The sequence below is a fragment of the Falco rusticolus genome, chromosome 9, assembly GCF_015220075.1.
Source record: "Falco rusticolus isolate bFalRus1 chromosome 9, bFalRus1.pri, whole genome shotgun sequence".
Taxonomy (NCBI): Eukaryota; Metazoa; Chordata; class Aves; order Falconiformes; family Falconidae; genus Falco; species Falco rusticolus.
This window is the reverse complement of record NC_051195.1, coordinates 11343998-11358224: the sequence shown is the minus strand read 5'-3', so window position 1 is coordinate 11358224 and position 14227 is coordinate 11343998. Positions and strand designations below refer to the sequence as shown.

Sequence of the window (14227 nt, the reverse complement as noted above, 5' to 3'; positions counted from 1 at the left end):
GGACTAAAGAAATCCTGGCTGAAGGTTAGTATTTGAAATTCAAAGTAGAAACTGACCCAAATTCTCATCCCACTTAACAGCAGTGCAATTCTTTCTCCTACCAGGCACACAGCTGGATGGAGGATACCTGCTCACTTCCTGAGAAACAGTGGGAACACAGATCCCTGCGACATTGCCTTTCCACCAGTACAAAAATGAGCAGAATGTGGTGCTATTCCTTTTAAATTGCATCAACAACTGAAAGACTAGTTTCCCTTAATAGAGAATTATGACTGCTGGCCACTAAAAGTCTCGCAAGTTGCTCATTCTGCTTTTTGAAAAGTCTCTTTGAAACAGAATAACAACAGTGAGCTTGTGGACATTTACCCCATCAAGTGCACTGTAAATCAACCACAGAGATATAAGTGAACAGTCTTTGTTCAAGAGGGCTTTGCTTTCCGGAAAGCAGAGAAAAGAGCATTTAATTAGTTGCTCTGCTCATTATTCATACATTAATAAAGCACTTGAAAGGTATAGTTTCATTACTCATTGACATCAAATTTCAAAGGCCCTGTTCTCTGCTATGAATTCAAATTAATCGTGCAAAGGTAAATCGGCAACTTTGTGCAGAGGAGGCTACAGGAACCGCCCTTGCTTTGTGCTACAAAACCACCTTCAAATCCCAGACCCACAATTTATAGAATAACAAGTAAGTTGCTGACTCTAGTTTGTAATCAAACTGCATAAATTTAACACCGAGTTTTTCAGCATTCCTCCCATCACAGAGGGACAAGGGAGGAGGCTATCCACACTTTTAATCACCATCTCAGGACGGGAAAAATGACATAGCAAGCTGTCAGCAGGGCAGAGGCGTGTAGACATGAGTTACTGGATGCAGATCTCCTAGGAGTCATATTTTGCTACAGGCTTTCTCCATGGAAACCCAGCCTCACCAATCTTGTGCAGTCCCAGTGTGCACATCCCAGACTCAGAACTCTCTGATAATTTCTCTACACACTAAACCAATTATATTTTATTTTCCCATTTTTAAACAATTTTTTATCTTTACAAAGTAATATGAAAAGGGAAGGCAAAGGCCATCTTTTCCTGTTTTTCTCAACAAAAGAATGTGAAAAAAATATTATTTCAAACAAACATTAAAATACTATAACGGAGCCCGTAGAAAATTCATGATGAAGTCAGTAAAATCAGACAAATTAACTTCTCCCCACAAAGCCAACTGGGTTTTTCCCATCTGTTGATTAGGAGGATCCACCTCTCATTACCTTAAAGAAAGTAGTGACAGAATTTTAAAGTTCAATATGTGAACTCACCCAAAATACACAAAACATGTTCAAGCAAACTAACTTAAAACGAGACGTTTCACAATTGTACATTTTTCCCCCCAGTATGACTCACTCGGCACAGCTGACTGAACAATCCTGTTAATGTGTGAGCTGAATAACCAGTTTGATTGTCCTGACACTTTTGAATGAGATATGTAATTTTTTTGCATCACTCACCCAGCTGTTCTGGTGAACACCATGTAGCTATTTGTATATTCCAGGATGAAAAATTACAACTCTGGGTTTTAAAGCTTATTAATAAACATGCACTGAAGGTGACAAGAACTTTGAAACTATACAAAAAGACTACTAGAAAAGCTAAAGTACTCTGTGCAAACCTTCAGTTCCTCCTGAATTTTTTCCTCCTCCAATTTGGCAGCTTTCCGATCTTCTATTTCTATTTTCCATTTTTCTGCCACTATTCTGGCTTTTTCTTGAGCCATAGCATCCCGGAATTTCTTTGTTATTTCAGCCTCCTTTTGTCTCCTTCAGAAAAGAATTTGAAAATGAAAATAATTTAAGACACTGATTTTTTTTTTTTTTAATTGAGGATCAATACTTGCTCACTGGTTGCAACAAATAATTAGCACAAGACTTCATGGAAACATAAAAGGAAATACTTAAAATGTATTTAACAAGAGACCTACTTCCAATCAGATTTGAGGAAACTATCCCGAAAGCAGACATTCTCAGTTTTTGATAAATGACTAATTAGAAGAGTACCTTCTAAATTAGAGAAGTAGTTTGCGGATGTTGAGTCATACCCTATATTTTTCCTTCCCTGGCTGAAAATATAGATTTTTCTGTCAGCCTAGCAAAGCATGATTGGGAATGTATTGTCTCTCAAATATCAATGCAAATGTCTGCCAGATTTTTACAGTAGATTGTTTATTAGTACTGACAATGTAAAAGGAATGCAGAGCACAGGTTGAAGCTTCTAATCCCTGCTTCAATATGCAATCACTATAAGCAAGAAGAATCTCCTATGAAAAAGAATAATACAGAATAGTCTGACATTTAAAGTGTCACTTTTCAGTGCTACACTACAAAAGGAAGCGTGGGAGGCAGGTGGCCAACTTCCTAACCATATCAGGCATCCAAACACTTTTGAATCTTTCCCAAAGCTTGAAGAGGCCCTGCTGGAAATACCAGCATGGCACTTTGTGTAATCAGTTTCTGAACTGCTGGGATAAGAATTAATACAAGCAATATGTAAATAAAACCAATTTCAAAAAGGACTTTATGTACCAATACCCATTGTGGGCATAGATGCGCAATACAACAAACATCTCTAATCTAATCATCTCAAACACAGATGGCTTTATTTTTATTTATTTACAAACTGGTCAATGGTTTAGCAAAATTCCTCGAAAGAAAAGTTTGCTTCACTTTTTTTGCGGAAGAGGATTTTTGTTCTTCAGTATTCAACAAAAATGAAATTCATGTTTTCCCCGTGCTGAAAAATTGCCAAAACAAGTGAAAACTAATGTTCACAAAACATACTTACCAGTTTTACCCACCATTACCTGCTGCCTTTCTACAAGGCCATGTCTCCCATTATGCCAAGTGGACCCTGAATTCAAGATTCTTAAATCCTCACCATAGTTCTTCTGCCTCCTTCTGCGCTTGTTGCCTGGCTCGCTCTGCTATGAGCTCCTCTGATATCTGTTCATACGGCTTGTCGCCGGGGGCTTCTCCCATTACCCAGACCCAGACCTCACCATCCTTCCCACGCAGCCACTGCACATGTTTGCTGTTACCTGCAACAGCCACCAAGAACAAACCAAAAATATAAATACTACCTCAAATTCTTACATAAATGTAGATGAAAAGACGGGAAATATGCAATTTGGAAACGATAAGCTTGCAATTTACAATTCAGAAGAACACATTACTAAGGAGTGGATGAAATCTTCAGATTTGAATAATCTATCGTGCTGGGGAAACAAAAGGGTTCGTGCACTCCAGATCACACAGTATTTAAAGACTTGCTATCATGCAAAAATAAGAAATTATTAATTCTGACATGCATTTCCCAGAATTTAGGTATTATGATCCCTTTTTAGTTGTATTTTCTTGCTTCGCTCAGCAAAGGATATATGAAGAGAATGGAAAGAGATGGAGCAACAACAATAACCAGTGACATTATGTGACCAGCAATGCTTCAGCACATAGGGACTGTTGATGGCTGAGCTTATAGAGACTTTATCAGAACCCCTGCCAAAAATTCAGGATTCCATCTCCCACAGTGTGAAGGAGGAGTTTCAGCAACCTGCAGAGCACACCACTCAACACTGCAGAGGCTTTTCTGCTCAGGTAGGCAACTGAAAGGGATTAAGTTTCTGGTTCAATTTTCATGAAAGACACCATGCAAAAATCTACAGTTACTGTGTTGATAGAGTGATTTTAAAAATACCAAAAAAGCCTGAGTGCTCTTTACAAAACAGACTATATTTGGTGAATGTCATGTCCAAGGACCAACTACAGGACTTCTGCTGACTACAAAGAGCACTAAAATCACGGAATCATTTAGGTCGGAACATAGCTTTAACATCATCAAGTCCAATTGTTAACCCAGCACTGCCAAGCCCAGCACTAAGCCATACCTCTCAGCACCACATCTACACATTTTTTAAACACCTCCAGGGACGGTGACTCCACCACGTCCCCGGGCAGCCCGTTCCAGTGCCTGACCACCCTTTCGGTGAAGACATGTCCCCTCACACCCAATCTAACCCTCCCCTGGTGCCACCTGAGGCCGTTCCCTCCTGTCCTGTCCCTTGTTCCCTGGGAGCAGAGCCCGACCCCCCCTGCCTACAGCCCCTGTCAGGCAGCTGCAGGGAGCGATAAGGGCCCCCCCGAGCCCCCTCCTCTCCAGGCTGAGCCCCCCCGGCCGCCCCCCATCCCACGGGTGCCCCAGCCCCCTCCCCAGCCCCTGCCCGGCTCTGGACACGCTCCAGCCCCTCTGCGTCCCTCTGGCCGTGCGGGGCCACAGCTGGACACAGCGTTCCAGGGGCGGCCTCACTAGTGCTGAGCGCAGCGGTAATCAATAGATTAGATTCTATCTGAATACATTTTAAAAGTCATATAAATTACCTGACTTCATGTCGTTTGGTCTTTTCCTTCTGCTTTTATATGTATAACTATCAGATACTACGCATTTTAGAGGATCATAATAAGGAACTGATATAAAGATCCCTTATGCATCCATTTTTGGTATTTTATTTCTCACAAATCTGTTGAAACTGCTCTTCACAAAAGGAGATTCCTCCACAAAGCGCATTCCCAAAAGAGGCAATGGATTTATTTTAAAGAACACACACTAAAAGGCCATAAATGCTTGACAGATCATCTCACTTCCTTTATATTACGGTACACTAGATTTCCCCCTTTCACCCAAATACTGAGGGTAGTAAATTGTGCATCACCACATAGCTTCTAAAAGGCATCTTGTCACATTTGAAAATATGAAGAAATGGACAGTCCACCATTTTCCCAGGGATTTTTTCTTGGACGTTCCTGGAAGAGTTAAAAGAAACCTTGTCCTACTTGAATGGCCAGTCTTTGCTTCGGCTCTTTCTACATCTTTCTCTACCAGCATCAGCTTAGCTGCTCTCACTTTCAGCTCCTGTTGTTCTGCAATAGGACAGTATCCATTTAACCAGATTAAGTTTCCCAATACACAATCAGTAACATGCTTTTGACATCCCAGACTGAAGAGAGAAAACTGCAGGAGGGAATGATGCAGGGCTGTTGACAGCAGGCAGTGCCAGTGCCAGCCCACATTCTCAAGTGTTGACAGTACGAACTGAAGGCAACAAACATATCAGATCTCTCAATGAAAGCTAATATTCTATATCAAATTTGGAAATGTGATTTATACAAATTCCCAGCGTTGGCCTAACAGTTCTGACTTCAAGGGGGGAGTGGGGGTGGAAATTTAAGCTAATGTTTTCCTTCAGTAACTCTCAAAACCATTTGCTCTTTCACAGTCTATCAGATTATGTCTCAGGTTAATGTATTTTATTGTGGTTCCTATTCTGTACATTTCTGTGTTCCTGTCAACACCACATTCATGTTGTACTTTTTGGATACAACATTTGAATGCTGTCTGCTGAGAACTGACTGGCCATATCAGTATTTGCCTGCAAGGTTTTCACCTCCTGCATTTTATGTTAAAGTATCTTGACAAGTATGGAATGATTTCCCAGGAGTACTGATCCCACCTAACCAGTGGCAGGTTTTCTTTTAAAAGCAGCCAAAGTTGTGTTTCTTGGAAGGAATCTGGATATCCTAGTTGTTCCCTTTTATTTAATTCTTTAAAGAAAACACTGCAAACATGCCTCGTGTTAATTTATTTGCATCATAAGTGGTAGATAGCAAATACTTCTACTGTTCTGAGACAACTTCACTACTTCTGCTCATTTATGAGCTTACCAAATGGAAAGAAAATAAATAAACCCCTCTTCAGGTAAGCAGGTAAATTACATCTTTGCTCTTTTCCAGGTTTTCTGTGCCAGTTATTAATAGTTCTCAGAGGCGTTACTTAGCCATTACTACCCAGCTCCATAAAACAAATAGCTGATTTGCAGACATGTCTTGAGAAATTGTTCTTTTTCTTCCTTTTAAAACAATGGATCTCTCTTCTGAAACTACAGACACTAGATGTATAAACTCTTCTGAAAACATCAGTATAACATATTGTTGGTTCAGCACTAACTACTGTATACTACAGTACAGTATACTACTGTATACACATCCATAGCTCAAGTTGAAAGGTAATAGCAGTATCAAACAGTCTGCAATTTTAAGCTTCAGCATTAAACAGACATACCTCCATACGTACAATTTTAAAGCAATTCAACTTGAGTACATATGCCTTTATTCCATTTTCTTCTTTAGACAAAGAGAACAACTTTTTCACAACCAACCACCCTTTCTAGTATACTTCAAGAAACAACTTCCATTCAAATCTTCCCTTAAACCTACAGAATCACAGAATAGGTCAGGGTTGGAAGGCACCTGGAGCAGGCTGCACAGGGTGGTGTCCAGGCGGGCTTGAGTGTCTCCAGAGAAGGAGACCCCACAGCCTCTCTGGGCAGCCTGTTCCAGGGCTCTGTCACCCTCAGGGGAAAGAAGTTCTTCCCCATATTCAGAAGGAACCACCTGTGGTGCAGCCTGTGCCCGTCGCCCTCGTCCTGTCGCTGGGCACCGCTGAAAAGAGCCCGGCCCGTCCTCCTGACACTGGCCCTTAAGGTATTTGCAGACATCGAGAAGATCCCCCCTCGGCCTTCTCCTCTCCAGGCTAAACAGGCCCAGCTCCCTCAGCCTTTCCTCCCCAGGGAGATGCTCCAGCCCCCTCACCACCTTCGCAGCCTCCGCTGGACCCTCCCCAGCAGTTCCCAGTCTCTCCTGAACTGGGGAGCCCAGCACCGGAGCCAGCGCTCCAGCTGTGGCCTCGCCGGGGCAGAGCAGAGGGTGAGGATCACCTCCCTGGGCCTGCTGGCCCCGCTGCCCCGAATGCCCCCAGGGCACCATTGGCCTCCTCGGCCACCAGGGCACACTGCTGGCTCCGGGGCAACTGGCTGCCCAGCAGCACTGCCAGGTCCCTCTCCGCAGAGCTGCCCCCCAGCAGCTCAGCCCCAGCCCGTACTGGCGGGGGGGCTGTTCCCCCCCAGGTGCAGGACCCTACACTTGCCTTGGTGGAACTCCATCGGGTCCCTCCACACCCAGCTCTCCAGCCGGCCCAGTCTCGCTGAACGGCCGCGCAGCCTTCGGGTGCACCCGCCGCTCCCCCCGCCCAGCCTCCTCAGCCTTGCTGAGGCACCCGCTGCCCCTCGCCCAGGGCACCGGTGGAGAAGTGGAACAGGACTGGGCCCAGCGCTGACCCTGGCAGCACCGCGAGCCACAGGCCTCCAGCTGGGCCCTGCGCCGCTGACCACGGCCCCCTGAGCTCTGCCCTCCGGCCAGTCCTCGGCCCACCTCACCGCCCGCTCGTCTGACCCGCGCTCCCTGAGCTCACCCACAGCGGTGGTATGGCAGACAGCGTCACAAGCCTTGCTGAGGCCAAGGTAGACAACACCCACCGCTCTCCCCTCATCTACCCGGCCAGTCATTCCATCATGGAAGACTATTCGGTCGCTCAGCCATGATTTCCCCTTGGTGAATCCATGCTGACTGCTCCTACGCTCCTAAAAATTTGGAGAAAAGTTTTACTGTACATTCTGATCATAAAACTTGGTAGTTTCTTAGCACAAAATAACATTCAAAAATGAGTGTGCCAGAAAAGAAGTACGCAGCTCAGGGAGAAAATCTGGCACTGCGCAAATGGAATTCCTGCCATACAAAAAGTCTTTGCAGCTTGCAGAATCAAGTTCACAGTGGTCAGTGTCAGCTCTGCTAGGCTAACGATACTGGGTTTGCACTTTTAAATTGTAGAACCAATTGCAAAATCTGAGCTGAAAGTACAGAAAATTATTTTCCTTAATAGTTTTAGGATACCAGTGTTGTCTGCTTTGCAAGCAGAGAATTACCACCATTGAGGGCTGCTTATAATAAAGTAATTTCTCCTTTAAGATGACCCTCAAGTATTATATTCTTCTGCAAAATAAGACACATTTTGTTATATAGTTAATAAAGTTAACACACTTTATTTACAAATAAAACAGAAATAGGGAAAAAAAAATCAATTAAATCTAAAAGGAAGAGACGGGTCCTGACTAAACAAATTTGAAATCTAGGTGAGGAGGAGGCAAGGGAGCCTTAGGTTTCCTGCCCAGAAGCAGGCTTCTGAGCCCAGTCACAAAAGCTAATGCAGAGTCAGGGAATAAAAATTAAATCTTTGAACCCCAGCCTTGTGCCTTGACCACAAAAGTACTTTTCTTTTTCCTGGAGACACTGTGCCAGGCTGCAAATATTAGTGCTATTAGGAAGCAGTGGACATCAAGATTAGTCTGGATTTGAAATGAAAGTGTTTCAGAAACAAACACTTGCTTTATCAGGAAAACGTACTGAATAATTTACCAAGTCTTTTCCATCTCTATTCAAACCAACAATTTATCAGCTGTAGTATTCTACCAGGTGGTTTTTTTTTTTTGTCTGAAACAACACTGCAGCACCACAAGAAGGCAACATCAATTTTTGCAGTTCTTTTCACCTGTAGCTCCTTCATGAATTAGGACCTCCCATGGAGTTCACCTAAATGTTTATCTGTACTGCTTTAAGACATGAAAATTGGTTTCTGGATATTGCTCCTTGCTCCAGACAAATGCAAAATCAGATACCTCAAATTTGCAGCACAAAGGGATTACAGCAAAAGCCTTCTTGGAGACCTACACCTTGAACCAACAGCAACACAAATGCACACATATAAACACACATAGTCAAAAATAAGACCAGAACATGTTTTCTATTGTTTTGTATTTATGCAGTCAATTCTATAACAGCAATTAAAGTATAAAACAATGCCCTAGAGAGCAACAGTAAACCCAAGGCTCTCACCTGTAAGAATTATTAGTCTCTACCAGCAGCACTACTAATCTCATACACACTCCAGCAGTGCTGGAGTGCAACTGTGAGTTGTGCTACATGGCATCACACACTGCTCTTGGCATTTCTGCTCCCCTTCAGCAGTCCCTGGTGTAGGCAGGGTATCCTGGCTGCCACAGCTGACCACTGCCACCCACCTTAGGAGAGAGAGGAAAAGCAGCACCTGAAGGTGCTTGGGAGGGCGAATTCTGGCTGCATGCAATGCTCAGACTAAACCAGGCTCCAGCTCCAAGCAGCCCAGACTTCCACACCATGACTAAGGCTTAAAAGAAATGAAGTTGCACAAAGGAGAACTGGGCCTTACGCTGCCTCTTCTAACCAGGACGGAGGAGCAGAACCACAGATTGGGCTTGGGATTTCTATGGGTTTGGCTTTCTGGGTTGTTTTTTGTGTATTGGCTTTGGGTTATATCTGGCTTCATTTTCACATGTGCTTCTAATTAAAAGTGCTTTAAAAAACAACAGTAGTCAGAGCAAATGGAATACTGTTGGAGTCAGCTTCCTTCCTCCAAGCTTGTTCGTCGTTGCTTTAACAGTTACAGCATCCCCAACAATTCCCATTTGTGATCCAAATGGTAGTGTTTACAAGGGAACCACTGCAAGGACCACTAGATGCCTGACTTGGTGTGAAGGCTCCCAGCTGTGCTGTCACCCAGCCACCCTGCCTGCTCAGTCCAGCAAAGCACCAAGCAGCCCTGACTGCCGTCACAGGGAGCAGTACAGGCTGCGCCAGGTGTAAATTCAGAATATAGGAAGATCATTGATTTATAATCTCAGAAATGTGGAATGGCATTCAAAGTCTGCTGAAACTTTCTCAAAAGAGCCTGCTATTTCCATGAACAGTTGTTTCTCTGAGGTTGGGCTTCCCACCATAGTTCTGCTTGGAAGCTACAGATCTCTGTGATACCAATTGACTCTCCTTCCTCGCTTGATGGAAAGCTTTGTAGTCATACAAATATCCTTTGACTCCCTCTTTAAAAAATATTCCTTTTCTTTTCTCTTTCTGTGCTAGACAAGGCTCTTGAAACTTATTCTGCATTTGAAAGAGGCTGCCTAAGCATTCACTGCTGACGTCAAGCTGAGCAGCCTGATTTCCTTTTGTCATTCAGAGATAAACCCTAGCTTGTGGAGTCTGGTTTGTAAGGGTTGGGGTGTTTGTAAGGTTGGGGTGTTTGCAAGGGTTGGGGTGGTTTTGTGCTTTTGGAGTTTAGATGTCTGGTATACTTGGGCCTAAGCACAGTGTGTTTTATGTGAGGTTTTACCCTTGGCTCTCCCAGAAAGTTATTTTTGTGGCTTCTTCAAAGTAGAAGCTTGAATTTTGATAGTGTGTAGAGTAGATGAGGTTCCATTCGGTTTCATTAGCTGCAGGACATGTGTTACAAGCACATTGATTAGGATGAAAATGAGAAACCTTAGGCTGTTCTCAGATCCTGGAGCTTACCCTGTACAAGTATTTTATTTATTTCTTTTTTATACTAACACACACATACAATTTCATGTCTTTGTAAGGAGAAAACCTAGGAAATTACTGAATGCTTCTGAGACTGTTCAAAGGACAGAATGCACTTTTCCAAACATTAGCTGCTGTAAATCTATTAAAATACATATAGAATAATTAGATTGTCATGATGAAAGTAATGAAAATAACATAATGCCACAAGCAACTGAAGATCTGCTATAACTAATGCTGTGGTCTGCCCCTGCTGATACTCAGAGGACCGTGAACTTCTCTCAAAACCCTGGTCACTTCGATTCTTAAAACAACAAGAAAATGGGGGAAAATTCTGAACTTCTCAAGCATCCCCCCAACATTTCAGTTTGCTCACCCTCCATTTTCAACACTGTGTTGTGTGCCTTTCTAGTTAAAGGAGGATTCGCAGAAGGAGAAAGAAATTCAGCTGATTTACATTAATATATCAGTAAGGGTTGCAGGATCTCAGCATCGCTGAAAAATCAGCCTTCATGGCTCTCCAGCTGCTTCCTGGTCATATAACAAAGTCAATCTTCTGTTTATGGAATTACAAACTGTTACCATGGAAATAATTATGCTGCAATACCCCTGCAGGATCAAATAAAGGAAGAGTGACTGAAGACAGCAAACATTAAGGGAGGGAACAGTTACTCAAATAAGACTATGGTAATTAAGAAATGCAGCAAAGATAACTGTACATAACACTCAGAGGTAAGTGGGCTTGCCTTACCACATGGTATGCATATATGCAATATGTATATATAGGTTTGCATACTGTAAACTAAAAAAGAAGGAAAAAACCCCAAAAGAAACACAGAAATGAAGTATCATTTATGTGCTCTCTATCTAGTACATCCCAGGTATTTTCCTGGCTCCCTGGCCAAAGCACGCTGTTACATATAACAATTTTGTAGTTTGCGCGCCTTCACCTGGGAGATAACGTTCAGAACTCATTCTTAAAGATATTGTTCTAACTCCGTCTACAATCTAGATGTAGTCCCTCGTCTGTCCATTTTAATGACTTTCACTATAAGCAGTATAAAAATGCAGATACACATAAGATTAGCTCCAAGGTTGTAAAATCATTCACATCAGTATCATTCATTTATTTTGGTTTTTTCCAACATTATAAAAATTAAGTCAAGAACATAGCACACTAATTTCTGATTCCTGATCCCAACTGTCTCTCGTAAAGTGTAAAAGCCCAAAGGCTTGGTTTCTCACACAGAGCTGTCACAAAGCATCCAGGTTTTCCCACTGCTAGAGAACAAACGAAAGTCTGCATGGCTACTTCAGGGTCTGCTGGAAACTCAAAGCAGAAGGAAAAGGGTTCTCTGTCTAAGACTGGACAGAGAACCATGGATCACTTTCTGCACCAGACTCCCCTACTTAATGCAGCATGGCAGGCTTGCACCGACTCCTTTTATCAGGCACACAGGACCACAAAAGCAGGGAGAACTATATCACTGCATTGAGATTTTCTAGCACCACAGCACACGAGCGGACTTGGAGGTTACTGAACCACCATCAGCATCTGGCTAAATCCACTGCTGACTTGAATACAGGGAGTTTTCTCATGTCTTCCACATCCTACTATCAAAACCTGGTACCTCTGTCCTTGAATGTTTTAGTCATTTATGCTACAAGCTGGCAAAATCAACAAGGAAATACTGAATTAGCTTGGGCGAATCCTGTTCTCCCCTTAGCCACAGTACTGCTCTTTCCGTATCAAGTATTCATGAGCTTGCAGACAGTCACAACCTCATATCATTACCAGAGCACCAGTATGCACAAGAAAGCCCATCTAACACCACTGTGTTCAGACAGGCTGAGGAACATAATGCCATGGAGAAACACGGGAATGCTCTCCACGCCAGTGGCTCAATTAACCCAGTAGCCTCTCTCAGCAAACGGCTGACGCCAGATGCTTCAGACAACAGGAACGATGAGGATCACACGCATGCAAGAGAAACCTCCAGTGTAATACGGCCCAGGTAGCCAGCAATATTCTGCTTTCACTTTTCTGCAAAACAGAGAAGTCAGCTGCAGGGCAGGATATAAGACTAAAAAGCAGAGACTTACAGCTAATCCTAGGCGAGCAGAGAAGTCCCTCTGGATTTGTTCCATTGGGTACGTATTTAGGTCATGCGGCGGTTGGAGGTCTCTCTCTAGCCCCAGGTTCAGAGAAGCGAACAGCTGAGAAGCTGCTGTTTAACTGTACCTCGGTGCGCAGCCACACTGAGCACGAGCTCTGAGCCACTGAGTTCTGGCCCCAAGGAATACAGCACTAACAAAACCGCATCATATCACAAGCTGCTATACACGTCACGAATGTTACATTAAAAATTTTCCAATGACTTCAAATCAGTTGGTTCGGTCTCCTAATAAAAATTATTCTAAAGTTCCTGCTGATGTTTTCCTGTTACAACTCAGATACAACTGAAAAAGTAAACAAAAGATAGGGCTTTACAGAATTCCAGCCGACGCGCAGCCAGAAATTTCAGAAATACTGAAGCCTGATGTCTCTGTTTAGACCCATGCCCAGTGATACAGAGAAAGATACAATGACCACTGCCAGGAGCACACCTCTGTAGGAGATAAAATCTTAGCTAAGCATTACCAGGGTGTGTGGAGGCCCTAGTATAAATGAAGAATTCATTTCTGAGTTCAAAAACATAGAAAAAAATGTCACTGCTTGTACACCCACTAACACTTCACACACACTGAAACACACTCCCACTCGCTGGCCTTCACATGTGACACTGATGTATCCTCCCACCACCCACTTGTGATATTTGAAATACTTGTTTCCAAATAGCTTCATCTATTCTCTAATGATTTTCTAACACAAATGCCATTTAGATAAAGAAATTATTTTCTAGCCATGATTGGTAAGCCTACCTAATTTTCTCCTAGCTACTCTCGTTAAGGACAGGTAAATATAAGTGTTTACAAATAGCTCCTCCCTGAACATCACGAGCTGCAGTTCCCCATGAGTAATGTCAAAATAAGCAGCAGCAGACCAGCATTGTCTTCCCTCCCGCGTGGCTGTCCTTCAGCTACCTAATGCTCAACAGTCTTTGAGATCTCATTTTGGGTATGCTGACAGCTCTGGATACTGCATCAGGATCAAAATCCAAATTGGCACGGTGCTTCGCTTACTCCTAACTCAGCTATACTGGGTAAAGGGCTCCTGCCTAATTAAGTAAACATGTTTATTTGCAAATGGCAAAGCTTCCTGCCAGTCAACTCTCAGCAAATCCCAAGGGGATCTTGAAATTTTGAGGAGACTTCCCTTAGTGATTTTAGCACAATAAGAAAACGCAATCTTATTTTATTACAATGAAAATATGTTCCTGAGTTCCAGGAGTAATTTGTAAATGAACCTGAGATGGACCTGCAAGAGTTCAAGTCACTTGTGAAGCCATTTCAGTACAAGCCAGCAGTCATGATTTAATTAAAGCTAAAAAATACTTTTTTTTTTTTTACCTTGAATAAGTTCACTGAACACTGCACTTTTGGGAGGACCCAAATAATGCTCAGAATCTACTAGTATTTTTAGGTAAGGTACAAATGTAGGCGAGGTACAAACAGAAAAAGTCTGGGAAGGGTTTATTCAGTATCATCTACAGGAAATATCTCACTCTGAAGTGACATTTATCTATTGTTCCCTTTTAGACATCAGTCTGTGTTTCTAAAAAGGGAAGGAAATTAACACTGTCGAATAATCTGAAAACATTTCATTTACCCGCAAAGTGAAACGATTTTTTAACATTGACTCATTCTGATACAAATTTCAATTTTAACCTTTCCTCAAGACGCATGGAACCAAACAATCCAAATGGGAAAGCACAATTTAGCATTTACTGAAGGTGACTAATACT

General features: G+C 42.8%; 1 protein-coding gene across 1 annotated transcript in view; it reads right to left on the bottom strand.

Annotated features, from left to right (window-relative positions):
- SH2D4B (SH2 domain containing 4B) overlaps nucleotides 1-14227 on the bottom strand; it is a 69599-nt gene that overhangs the window by 51433 nt on the left and 3939 nt on the right. The window contains exons 2-3 of the mRNA XM_037401381.1: nucleotides 2926-3085; nucleotides 1664-1811 (exon numbers count right to left, since the gene is read on the bottom strand). Of these exons, the coding sequence (XP_037257278.1) occupies nucleotides 1664-1811; nucleotides 2926-3085 (308 nt within the window). The remainder of the gene's footprint in view (nucleotides 1-1663; nucleotides 1812-2925; nucleotides 3086-14227) is intronic.